General features: G+C 49.1%; 1 protein-coding gene across 1 annotated transcript in view; it reads right to left on the reverse strand.

Moving 5' to 3' along the window:
* The window catches only part of LOC121448014 (serine/threonine-protein kinase mTOR), a 110,852-nt gene that overhangs the window by 86,878 nt on the left and 11,233 nt on the right, over positions 1–12,741 (reverse strand). The window contains exons 9-18 of the mRNA XM_041651552.1: positions 9,230–9,416; positions 8,289–8,417; positions 7,219–7,463; positions 6,584–6,799; positions 5,838–6,043; positions 3,598–3,720; positions 2,709–2,798; positions 2,326–2,418; positions 1,216–1,350; positions 855–984 (exon numbers count right to left, since the gene is read on the reverse strand). Of these exons, the coding sequence (XP_041507486.1) occupies positions 855–984; positions 1,216–1,350; positions 2,326–2,418; positions 2,709–2,798; positions 3,598–3,720; positions 5,838–6,043; positions 6,584–6,799; positions 7,219–7,463; positions 8,289–8,417; positions 9,230–9,416 (1,554 nt within the window). The remainder of the gene's footprint in view (positions 1–854; positions 985–1,215; positions 1,351–2,325; positions 2,419–2,708; positions 2,799–3,597; positions 3,721–5,837; positions 6,044–6,583; positions 6,800–7,218; positions 7,464–8,288; positions 8,418–9,229; positions 9,417–12,741) is intronic.

The following is a 12,741-nucleotide window of genomic DNA, read 5'->3' on the forward strand; positions in this document are numbered from 1 at the left end:
AAATAAAGGGAATTAAATTAGGCAAACATCTGTTCCACAGCTGGCTGGTCCCGCAGGGAATGCAGGCAGTCAGCAGGCATATGCCAAACACTGAGCAGCAAGGACTCTGTCCTGGGACAGAGCCATGCAATGAGGACATCAGACGTGGGGCAGTGAGAGATTGGATGGCGGGCGCTGCTGAGGAAAATGGGCACCTGGCCTGGTTCAAAGTGTAATAACCCAGAAGGGAGGAGGGATTAAGAACAAAATGATCGCACCTACAGAGATCTGGGGAAATTCACATTCTGCTACAACAGTGGGAGAAACCACTGTTTAACTTCACTGTCATAAACAGGCTTGCCCCAGTGTACGGAGGACTAAGACTAGAAACTCATATTCCATCTTCTTTCCCAAACCCTCAGGCTTCTTGTCAAAAGGCATCAGGTCTCTAGTGTCAGACTGGGAGCAAAAAGAGGCCCCAGGTCTTATGGGGGCTACTGGTCTATGCACTGATTCTCTCCAAAGAAACAGACGAAAACAACCAGCTTCCCCTCCTATGAGTGCCAGGGAGTAAAACACAAAAAGAGGCACTAACAAAGAGTGAAAGAACAGGGCAATTCCTAGCTCCCTCACTAGTGTCAAGTAATGTAGACCTAGCCTGCTAGCTCTCGACAAAGACTCTGGGAAGATGTGAGGACTTACAGCTGTACTGGGTATAGCATCCTGCTGGATTCAGGGACTAGAGGTTTATCATTCAGAGGTTGCCATGAGATTCAATATCTATCATTTCAATTATCTGACCCAGCACTCTTTCTATTACAGCCAGGAAAGTTTTGTGAGCCCAGACTTGGTAAGTATCTCGGTTTCCGACTTACAGGAATCCTGACTCGACTTGGATTCTGACAGGCTGACAGCAGAAGCGTCCCGGGATTGGTCAATCATGCCAATGTTCACTTTGTGCTTGTAGGGATCCAGAGCCCCAAGGAGCCCTAATACTCGGATAGCCTGGGTAGGAAAGAAAAAAAGATAAATACTCGCCCCAACATCTGATGACAACAGAGTTCATGGTGCATCTCTCCTAGCCCATACGCCACACCTCACACGCAAATGACTGTCTCCATCAACAGAGCAGAGACAGATTGGAAGCCCAGCCCAGTGTGGGCACACCACTGCCATCACTTCCTCTCTCCACTGTCCTAGTCAAATCTTTGCAGACCAGGGGCCCGTGCCGTCTACCTCTCTCCGTGTGCCCTGGTTCTGCTCAGTCTTCAAGAAATTCAGCAGCACCTCGAGCAGAGTGGGGTATTTCCTGTAGGGCTCCACCACATAGCCGGTGCTAGCTACCAACTGTCCCAGGGTCCACAGGGCCACCTGAATGGACAAAAGGCCACATGTTTATTGAACCAGTACAAGAAGGGTAAGCACAGGCACACTCTTTGTATAAAGAGTGTAATGGAAGTGCAGAGTCAATCCAAAGACTCCATTAATTCACCACCCATGAACGGAATCCCAGAGTCAGAATATAAAAATAGCTGATCAAGCATGGACCTACAATCACAGAATCAAAAGTAAAGAGTAGAGGTGGGTGTCAGGGCTCACATCTGTACTCTCGGTATTAGAGAGGCCGGGGAAGAGGACTACCTCTAGTCCAAGCCAGTTTTACCTACACACTGAGCTCCCAGCCAGCCTTGACTACAGAGGGAGACACTGTCTCAAAAACAAAAAACTGTACAGTGTTTTCCCACCTTTCTCAGAGGAAATGTAGTTCTTTTATTTCCTGAATGACTACCAGGAACTACAGGAAGAAATTAATGCTGTTCTTCATTTTAGACAACTCCTCTCACAACCTCCAGTGGCTGCGGAGAGAGGGAAGCCAAGGGCCTCCACAGGCAGTGTCCAAGCTTGCTTCCTCCCTCCAGGAGCTGGGGCTGCACAGACAGCATTTTCCTTCATATACAGGAATGGTGATGCTCCTCCCGGAAACCAACTGCAGGGGACTGGCCAGGAGGAGAGCCTATGAGAGTCTTCTCTTTCCACATTCAAAAAAAAAAAAAAAAAAGCCAGGCGATGGTGGCGCACGCCTTTAATCCCAGCACTCGGGAGGCAGAAGCAGGCGGATCTCTGTGAGTTCGAGACCAGCCTGATCTACAGAGCTAGTTCCAGGACAGGCTCCAAAGCCACAGAGAAACCCTGTCTCGAAAAACCAAAAAAAAAAAAAAAAAAAAAAAATGTCAAGTGCATACCGTCTGCCAAGCTCTGTGCATGACTGGGTGCACTGAGGTGGACAGAGAAACTGTCCCGGGTCCCAGGGGTCTGTCTACTCACTCAGCCAACAGCGGTACTCACCTGCCTTTTGGCTAGCAGAGAGGAGTCCTGCAGCATGTCCATGATGATGATAAAGAGCTCATCCACCCACTTCCTCATTTCTAGACCACTAACCTGCAAAGTGAAAAGACAGTGGCAGGCAGAATGGGAGACTGTGGCATTAAGACATCATTTTGGGAGGGGTGTGGTGGCTCACACCTATAACTCCAAAACTCTAGAAGTTGAGGCAGGAGAAACACTGAGCTTGAGACCAACCTGGGCAATAGAGTAAGACCCTGTCTCTAAATGAGAGTAAGAACAAACAAACAAAAACAAAAACAGAACAAAGAGAAAAAGCAATACTTTGACTTCCCCCAGGGCTAAAGAGTTTCCTTCCACCTATGGGAAGAGAAGCCGTTCCTCACCTGAGCCAGTTCTCCGATGGTGGCCAGTACGTTATTGATCACTCCCGGGTTTGGGTCAGGGTCTGGATCTTTCAGTTTCAAAATTAAAGCCTATAGAAGAAGGTATAAGAAAATGAGCATGGACATGAATCTGTAGGGGAGCTATCTTGCCCCTAGAGGGCAGCACACTTCCCAAGTTCATATAAAGCTCTGGGTTCAATCCCTAACACCAGAAAACAAACAAACAAAATAAAAACTTTCCAAGACCCTCTACATAAGTTACTTCTAGGCTGTGGGAACAAGCCCAGTTGATGATCCAGGAAGCAGCACAATTTGAAGATGCTTCTCACACATTCAACTCTGCCTGCCTATCATCCCTCCAGCTGTGTATGTGTTAGACATAAAAACCTCGTGTGAATACCATAGTCACATCTGAAGCTGGGTTCATGCTTTCTTTTTTCTGCTTGTTTGCTTTTCGAGACAGAATTTCTCCGTAGCTATGGAGCCTGTCCTGGAACTAGCTCTTGTACCCCAGGCTGGCCTTGAACTCACAGAGATCCACTGGCCTCTGCCTCCCAAGTACTGGGATTAAAGGAGTGTGCCACCACCGCCCACCTGGGTTGGTGCTTTCAAGTTCATTTTACTTTATCTGAGGAAAGTGCACATGCTATTTACCTACTTCTCCTGTCCAAGCCCAGCTGAAGATGAGTCTAAGCACAAAAGAAAACTCTTTCCTGCAACTGGTGAGATTCTTGGCGCTCTTTAACTCAAGGCGCTGTGTGTAGCCCTTGTTCCCCAGACTGAACCAAAGAGATGGTCTCCTTGGTTCAGTGCAGGAGGGCTGAAGTACCCCTGTCTCCTAAACACAGAGCTAAGACAGATGCCAGGCTGGCCAGCTGCTGTGCTTTACCTTCAGAATGGGCTCCATATAGGGGCGGATGAGCCGGGGGGCGTTGGAGACCAGGTGCCCCAGCATGCGGGCACTCTGTTCCTTGATTCTCCCAATGCCACTGTGCTCCAGCTCTGTCAGAATCTGCAGGGAAGAAAGGTAACAGACCATGGCAGAGGGAAAGCAGAGAGGACCGTGTAAAGGGAAATCTGTTACGAACTAGGGAAAGAACCAGACTTCCACAGTGGATCACATCTCTACCGGACACTCAGCAAACATGGGGATCTGTGAGCTACCAAGATAAATGGCCCTGACTGTCCCTTCTCCAACCATGGCAGTACAAAGTACTGGAGTAGCGGCACCCACCAGAGCTGTGGTTACGGGGGTTTTCCAGACAAGGGACTGAAGAGAGGGGTCCTGAGGAAAAACCTCTGCCCGGACACAACATTAACAAGAGGATCTATATACAATGACAAAGGAATCAAAGGTGACTTAGAGCAGCTGTGACAGAGAGGAGCACTAGACCTCCACAGGGGACCCAGGCACATGGAGCTGAAGGAAGGGCCAGGGATCCCATCTTGAGGCATCGCTGAACAGAGCTGCCAGGCTTGTTCTCATGCCCCTGAAACACTAGCATAGCAGCGTTAAGCTCAAAGTCAAGTAGGCACTGGCAATACGGACAGACTTCTGGGTACAGCCAAGGAAAGGAAATGTAAGTTCACTTGAAGTGAACACCACAAAGGCCAATTAGTCAGTAGTCCAGCAGACGGCAGACGGTCTGCAGGGAACGAAGACATTTTGTCTTGGCTGCTGACTTGGTAACTGATTTCTCCAGTCACAGGAGATGGCAGTGAAAGGAGTTAGCAATGCGAGAAAGGACTGGTGGGGTGCAGGATGGCTGCAGGGACTGTGCCCCAGAGAGCAGAACAACCAGCAGGTGCAGTGCAAACCAAGCTGGAGTCAGAGCCATCTGCACCACTGTGACATCTACCAGCACCCGGGGACCAGACCCCAGGAAAGGCCATAGCACTCACCAATACATGAAAATACATAATTCAATTTGGGAAAATCTGTATCAAAACTACTTTTCTGTATTTTGAAATTTAAAGACTAGGGGTATAGTTCAGTGATAGCACACACACACAAGGCCCTGGTTTTAATCCCCCTACATTGTCTAAATAAAGATTTTTTTTTTTAATTTTACGTGTTTATGTTTTAAGTTTCAAGGGTTAAGTTCAGCACAGGGTCAATTCATCTGATGGAATTTCACATTTTCCAACACTAGGAAACAAGCTTGCCTATTGGCCGGGTATGAGCTTTCCAAGAACAAGAGCTGTATCTGGCTTGTTCATCAACACACCGCCAGTACACAGCATTATGTGGGACAGAGCAGGTTAAGTCCTGACTGAACGAACAAGCCCATGTTCTCATTCGGAGATATTCCCATGCCTGACCTGGTAGGCTGAGTAATGGCTGCTTCCTTCCCAGACCTTACGTGGCTTACGATCTGAAGCAACAGACATGGGCCTGCAGCTACAGTCGGAAGTCATAAGGTTGAAAACAGAAAGGCCAACAAAGTACAGTTGTCCAACTTGTCAAGCGATGGTCTCACTGCAGCCATGTTTAACTATGGCAAACAGATGACACTTTCCTAGGGTGAGCTGCAAATACTGACATTCTGTGTGTACGCTCCTCAGTTGTTACGTGACGTGTCTATTTCAAAAGACACGGGAGGACATACCAAGGTGGGAAGGATCAGAACAGGCACTGTTCACAGGACCCAGGTGGTAGCAGAAAGGCCACCTGCATCTCTCTAGAGAACCACGACAGCACACATCACTTAAAGAGAGCCCAGGATCCCCGAGCAAGCACAATGACCAGAGGACTGCGTGGAATCATGCCCACATGGTAAGACTGGCAGTCTCTGCTTTGCGACCATTAGCGGAAGAGCAGTGCAGAAGACGGGAAGAGCAGGAAGCCTGAGACCCTGCCACAGATACAGTCAAAGTCAGGACGCTGGCTCACTGGGGACAGAGGCGGATGAGCCAGCTGCCTGAGAGGTTAGACCGGAACCAACAAGACCTCATGTCATGCCGACAAGAGGCTCACACCTGCACTGTAACCAGAGCTGGGAACATGGACTCTAGGTGCCAAAGGTGACTTGGCCAAGTATGTCCATCTTTCTTCCTGGTCCCTGTCCTCAGCACTTCCTTGTCAGCTCACTGTGGAGGTCCTTTCCTTGCTGTCTGTCACGCCATTACCTGGATAAGCATCTTGCGTAGGAAAGGCATGACGAAGGCTGGGTTCATGCTACTGAGTCGGCCCACAGTGCAGATGGCCAGCTCTCGGATCTCGAAGACCTGGTCATTTAGAGCCACAAACAGGGCCTGTAAGTTTTCAGCCTGGGCCAGGTGGGCATCAAAGCGCTCATCCAGGGATGCCAAGACACAATAGCGGATATCAGGGTCTGCAAGAGCAAACAAGTCTTTGAACAGCTCTTCAGGGTTCCACCCTCCAGCCCCTTCCCAGTTTCTACCCCCACTGCTATCACCCTAGCCCAGTGGTTCTCAACCTCCCTAATGCTGCGGCCCTTTAATTCAGTTCCTCATGTTGTGGTGACCCCCCGGACCATAAAAGTATTTTCCTTGCTACTTCGTAACTGCAATTTTGCTGTTATGAATCATAATGTAAATGTCTGTTTTCCAACGGTCTTAAGTGACCTCTGTGAAAGGATCATTCACCCCCCAAAGGGGTCGTGACCTGCAGGTGACTGCTGCCCTACTCAGCAAACTCCAAAACACCTTCTTCAGCTAACCTTCTGCCCCTCCCTTCTAATCTGCTCACAGGAAGAAAGGGAGAAGAAATTATCTCACACCAAGAGGCTAGAGGAGCCAAGCCTACGTCTAAGCAGAGAAACGTTACATGAAGCGACTGATGCTGCTGTCTAGAGCCATGCAAACGCCTCGAGCTCCAGGGTCTCCCAGGACTGCTCCACCCTAACATTTACCAGGGTCTGTTATCCCGACCACCAGCAGCTTGCTGAGCACATCTGCCACCACTTGCACTGCAGTCTGGCTAACCACATGCGCATGGCCACTGATGAGGTGGATGGAGGGTGTGAGCAGGCGGGAGCAGGTGCGGGCAGCTTCCATGCGGATCTCCTTGTGTTCACTGTTCAGGAAGTGATCCGCACAGTGGCGGACAAACTGGGTCAGAGAGTGGCCTGGGTGCAAAGGAAAAGGAAAGAAGAATAAATACTGCTGCTTTGGGGCAGAACTGCAGATTCAACTGCACAGAACACCACAGCAGCACAAGAATGGAAATACTCAGAAACCCCTGCCATGCATTTTAAAGCAATAAATCAATCCCCTCATGGCTGCAGGTCAGTGAGGAGGAACAGAGAGCCATCCTGATGTGTAATTCTTTACACATGCTTTTTCTGAGCACCATCTGTCCCAAACACATCATGAGATCAAGCACAGGGCAGGAATTAAACAGGTCGAGCCTGGGAAGGAAGGGCCGCTGTGCATCTGGTACCCTGCTGTGATGACTCTAAACACTCAGGAATCTAGACACCCTCATCCCTTTCTCAGGGCCACAGCATCCCTCAACACTTCAGCAAGAGCCACTGTCATTTCTTACCTTCGAACTCGAAGCTTCCCAGGGTTCGTAGGGCAAGAGTAATGCTGGCCACATCGCTGGCCTCAGGGAGGGTGGTAAGGCCAGGGGAGGCCAGTTGGTGGGCCAGGCCCTTGGGCATGCCTGGGTGTCGGAGGGGTTTGTGCATAAGGACCAGGGACAGCATCTTCAGGAGCCCATCCTGGATATCTTTCTTCAGCTGCGGAATCTGCCGGCTCAGGTCATAGAGCACAGCAGTAAGTGCAGGGCTGCGGAGGAGGAAAGTAGTCAGGACGTGGCCAGGGCACGGACGTGGCCAGGGCCCGGAGCAGACTGCCACTACAAGGCCAGAGTGTGACACAGTCTGCTCTGGGCAGGAGGCATGGGCCCTGTCCCTGGTTAGTCTCAGAAGTGCTGCACAACCCTGGCCTTGTCTCAGATTTCAGAATAATCTGCCTATTTCTGGTTTTCACCAGAGACCTTGTACAATGTAATTCAGCCACCAGAGATTGAGTCTCAGTCAATGACCAAGAAGCAGACAGAGACCATTCTCCTTATTTCACAGGGAAAGGAAGGACGTTTTGAGAAGCTAGCAAGTCTCTCTGGCACTAACACCGACCGCAATCACGCACTTACCTAGTACTCCCTATAGCCTTGTGTCAGGGCTGCTTCCTGAACTCTTTCACTCAATCTCAACAACTATCCTAACAGTAGAAAGAGTTGGGTTTTTTTTTGTTTGTTTGTTTTGAGACAGGGTTTCTTTGTATTGCTTTGGAGCCTGTCCTGGAACTAGCTCTTGTAGACCAGGCTGGTCTCGAACTCACAGAGATCCGCCTGCCTCTGCCTCCCGAGTGCTGGGATTAAAGGAGTGCGCCACCACCCGCCCAGCAAGAGTTATTCTCAGACAAGAAGAGAGAAGCAGCTGAGTCAAGATCACACAGGAACTAGCAATGAAGCTCGGATTCCTAACCAAGCTGGTGTGTGTAGCCTCAACCAGCCTGCCTACCGAATTTAATACCCAACTAACCTGCCTCTCTCTCCTAAGCCAGACCCCATTACTGAGGCTGGGTGGCCACTGGGCCTCTGGCACACACCTCAGGCCCACTGCTAACATGGGCTCCAGCAGCTCCTTGATGTCCTGCTGGATGCCTGGCCCCATTGCTCGCGCCAGCATGCTGATGCACGTGAATACTGTGGCATCCACCTGCACGGTTTTCTGCCTCCTGGAGAGAAATAGAATGGCACTTTAGACATAAAGACATTCATAGTGTCCCACCTCAAAGTCACGTTGGGACCTGAAGGGCAAGTTATTTAGCCAGTGCTGGCTACAAGAGCGTGTGGCGATTACTGCAAAACTCTTCTGGAGCCAGTCCATCAGTCGCTGTGGGTGTGTATTTAAAACACTGCTCCAGCAGATGGCAGTGCTGTGTCTCACAAAGGGGCTCTTTCTCTGAATTCAGGAAGATGCGCCATACTTAATATGAGGCTGACTTAGTTGGGAAGCTAAGAGGCATGCACATTGGGAACCAGAGGGTAGGGTATCAGTATCCCATGGGAAGACGTGTCTCCCTATGATGAGAACGCTGGGTTTCAGGACGGGTAGCTGTGAATCCCAGAGCAACGCTTGCTGACAAACACACAGAGAAACAAACATAAAGGCTCAGTGCCATTGACACTGACTTCTCCATCTGGCAAGACGCCAAGGGTCTTGCTCATATATTCTGTGGTGGAATGACTTGTTACACCTGGTGCTAAGGAAGAGTTGACCATCTGATCTCTTCAGTTCTAGTCAGGGATTCCTCCACAACGCCGGAGAATACCATCCTGGACATCCAGCATGTTCTCAGGGTACCCCCTTTCTAAATACTCGGACAGTCATTGCACCTGAACCTGAGCTCAAGTGAAAAGGGACTGCCGTTCACCTGTCATACCTCAGAGTGCAGCAGCGGGAGAAAGGGCTTAAACTGTGCAACGGATGGATTAGCTTACTCCACCTCAACAGAGAGCATGGTGACACCCTAAGAGAGGGGCTTACTTGTGGGCAAAGTCCTTCGGAGGCAGCGCTGCTCGGATGATGTCCAGTACACGGGGCAAGTAGACCTTAAACTCGGACCTCACGGCCACAGAAAGCAGCCCCAGGGCCTGGAATGCTGCAGTCCGTTCCTTCTCCTTTTTGACACAGCTAAGGACATGGTTCATGGTATCCTGGAGGTACTGAGTATCTAGTACAGAGAAGACAGCACATAACCAAGGTCAGAGACCCTAGACAGCACTCAAATTTAAGTTACAGTGGCCAATGGGGAGATGCTAAGAATTTAAAGGCTAACCCTTAGAAGACATCTCATGCTTGGCAATCACTCCTCAGGTGTCTTTGGGAATAAGGAATGTCTTTTGCTTTTCCCTTAAATAATAAAAGCAAGGAGGGCATCTTCAGAAGAGTACTTTATCTCCCTTAGTCCAATCCTTTTGTAATTATATCCATATGTGTGTGGGTGAGTTGAAGTGTGTTTGCCAATGTGCATTTGAAAGCCAGAGAACAACTCATGGAAAGGATTCCTTCCTTGCACCATTGGGCCACCAGTGGCCATCAGGGTCAGTGGCCTTCAGGGTTAGTGGCAAGCACCATTTCTGTTGAGTCATTATTCTAGATGCTCCATGAGTATTACTCTGGGGAAAGAGCACACAGTTCGAAAACTGCTCTTGAGAAGTAGAGCTTGGTGGATCTCTATGAGTTCAAAGCCAGCCTGGTCTATATAAAGTTCTAGGCCAGTCGAGTTACAAGGTGAAGCCCTGCCTCAAAAAAAAGCTAAGGGCTGAAACAGCTGACTTCAATTTCCAGCATCTACACCATGGTTCAAAACCATCTGTTACTCTATAGGCACTAGGCACTCATGTAGTGTAAAAACACATGCTGGCAAAATAGCCAAATACGTATTTTTTTTTTAAAATACCAAAATCCAAAGTAAATAGACTAAAACATTAAGTCTTGTTTAAAAAACAAAGAGATACACCAGGTGGTGGTGGTGCACATCTTTAATCCCAGCTCTCGGGAGGCAGAAGCAGGCAGATTTTTGTGAGTTCAAGGCCAGCCTAGTCTATACAGCGAGTAGCAGAACAGCCAGGGCAGTTATACAGAGAAACCCTGTCTCAAGAAACTAAAAACAAAACAAACAAACAAAAAAAAAAATCAAAGAGATTAATCTCAATTAGCTGACAGTGTAATGACAGTGAAAGTAATATTAAATATTATTTACAATTAATGGGCCATTCCATTCAGTGTAGGCCTGAAAATCTCTCAGCTATTACCTGAAGATTTTTACTGTAGATACATCAGAGTGAGACTTAAGAAAACATCTGGAAAGCACCTGCATCTTCACTATGTTTATTTACATCAGTAGCACGCAAGAGCAGGTGTTCCTGGGTGCTTGATGCTGGAATGCTTTTTTTTTACGAACCAAGGGATTTTCTGATTCTCGGTTTGGCTTCTCCTCTGCCACTGATGGTGAGCCTTAGGCACAGTGGCAAGTCACAGGCCTGTAAGGTAATGTTCTGATTTATTTGTGTTATTATGCCCAGCTTTTATTTTTCTCTTTTACATTTTATTTTCAGGGTATTTTTTGCTCTTCCCAGAGCTCCCACCATTGGGAGGCTTAGGCAGTGACTTCCACACTGTGAGTTCAGTAACAGGCGGCCTGGAGGTGTACGATGATGGTGGCTCTCCAGTCTGAATGTCACTGGCGCATTTTAATGTGATGTTTAACAAAACAGTGACCCTGCATCCAAAGAATACACACAGGGCCTTTGTCTTTGTATCCTGTCGCTAGGCAGTCCCCTGGACACACCATGGTAACTGTTTCTACAGCACATCAGACTTTGATCAAATTTGGCTTAAGTTTCTTTTGAACACAGACTTTCAACCTAAGACCATTTAAAGCTCTACTGACCAGGGGTGTGTCTGGTCATTAGGAAAAAGAAGAGCTGCTGGTGCCAGGAAGGCAGAAAGGAAAATTTCAAAAATAATGGGTGATTCCATCCTGTAATTTCTCCTTGGTTCAGCAAGTTTACGTGACAGTTTGGTCCTTATCCAACACACTGTACTTGTCAGGCCTAGCCTGCTCAACAACTCACCCATCCAGACACCTGACCCCCACTGGCTTTATCTGGCCTGGATGGCATGGGGGAGTCCATGTTGGGAACAGCAATGCTGAGGGTCAGGCTGACCTTTCCTTTACGCCACTAGATCTTACTTAGTTCTGAACACTACTCAACACAGGCAGCATGCCACGAAGAAGTACAAAGAGATGCTTGAGACAAGGGCTCACTCTCACCAAGTAGGAGGCAAGGGAGGGACATTAAATACAAACAGGCAACTAGAGTATCATCATGTGTACCTCCTCATTTCCAAAATGAATCTGAAGTAGCTCCAGGAGGCAATAATAATCTCATAACGGCTTCCATTTACTGGGACTTACTCTGCGCCAGGCACTATCGAAGGTGCTTAAGCATTCATGCTGTTCATTCTGGGAGGCAGGGACTGTTGTTTCATGTTCACTAGTCAGGAAGTGGAGGCCCACAAAGGTCAATAACCTATCCCAAACCGACTCCATCACCAAAGCTCCCGACAGCTGAGGACTGTGGTGGACAGGAACAGCTCCAGCCACAACAGCTGGGAAGGCCTCATGGGAAGGCCTGCGTCTGAGCTGGGTAAAACTCGACTGACTGCAACTCAGTGACTACTGAGGACAGCACGGCATGTGGAAATGCGCTGTTCATCACCTGTGGAGACTGCGCTAACTCCCGCACGTATCTTCCGTGCAGCACCGCCCATCACCTGTGGAGACTGCTCTAACACACACACACACACGCACACACACACACACACACACACACACACACACACGTCTTCCGTGCAGCACCGCCCATCACCTGTGGAGACTGCTCTAACACACACACACACACACACGCACGCACACACGCACGCACACACACGCACACACACACACGTACACACACACGCACACACACACACGCACACACACACACACGTACACACACACGCACACACACATACGCACACACACACGTATACACACACACACACACGCACACACACACGCACGCACACACACACACGTACACACACGTACACACACACACGTACACACACACACGTACACACACACACACACACGTCTTCCGTGCAGCACCGCCCATCACCTGTGGAGACTGCTTTCACGCACACACACACACACACACACGCACACACATGTCTTCCATGCAGGTGGAGTGGATGCTCGATGGTCACCATGGGGAAAACTCAGGTCCCTAAGCCCACTCTGCCCAGACAGGCATTGTTGACAGTATGGACCTGAAGTGCCCTTCTGCGGATCTCACTCTGAGGCCCAGGTGGTCTTAAACTTTAGGTGGTCCCCATCTCAGCCTCCTAAGGCTTGTGAAATAGGTGTGAGCCCCAACACCCAGCACAAGAAGTTATGTGTGCTTAACCCGATGACATGGACCACAACTGACCCTTTGCTACACATTGTG

Source organism: Microtus oregoni, unplaced genomic scaffold (genome assembly GCF_018167655.1).
Source record: "Microtus oregoni isolate MIOR12 unplaced genomic scaffold, Mior012 000005F_ref0000423, whole genome shotgun sequence".
NCBI classification, from domain to species: domain Eukaryota; kingdom Metazoa; phylum Chordata; class Mammalia; order Rodentia; family Cricetidae; genus Microtus; species Microtus oregoni.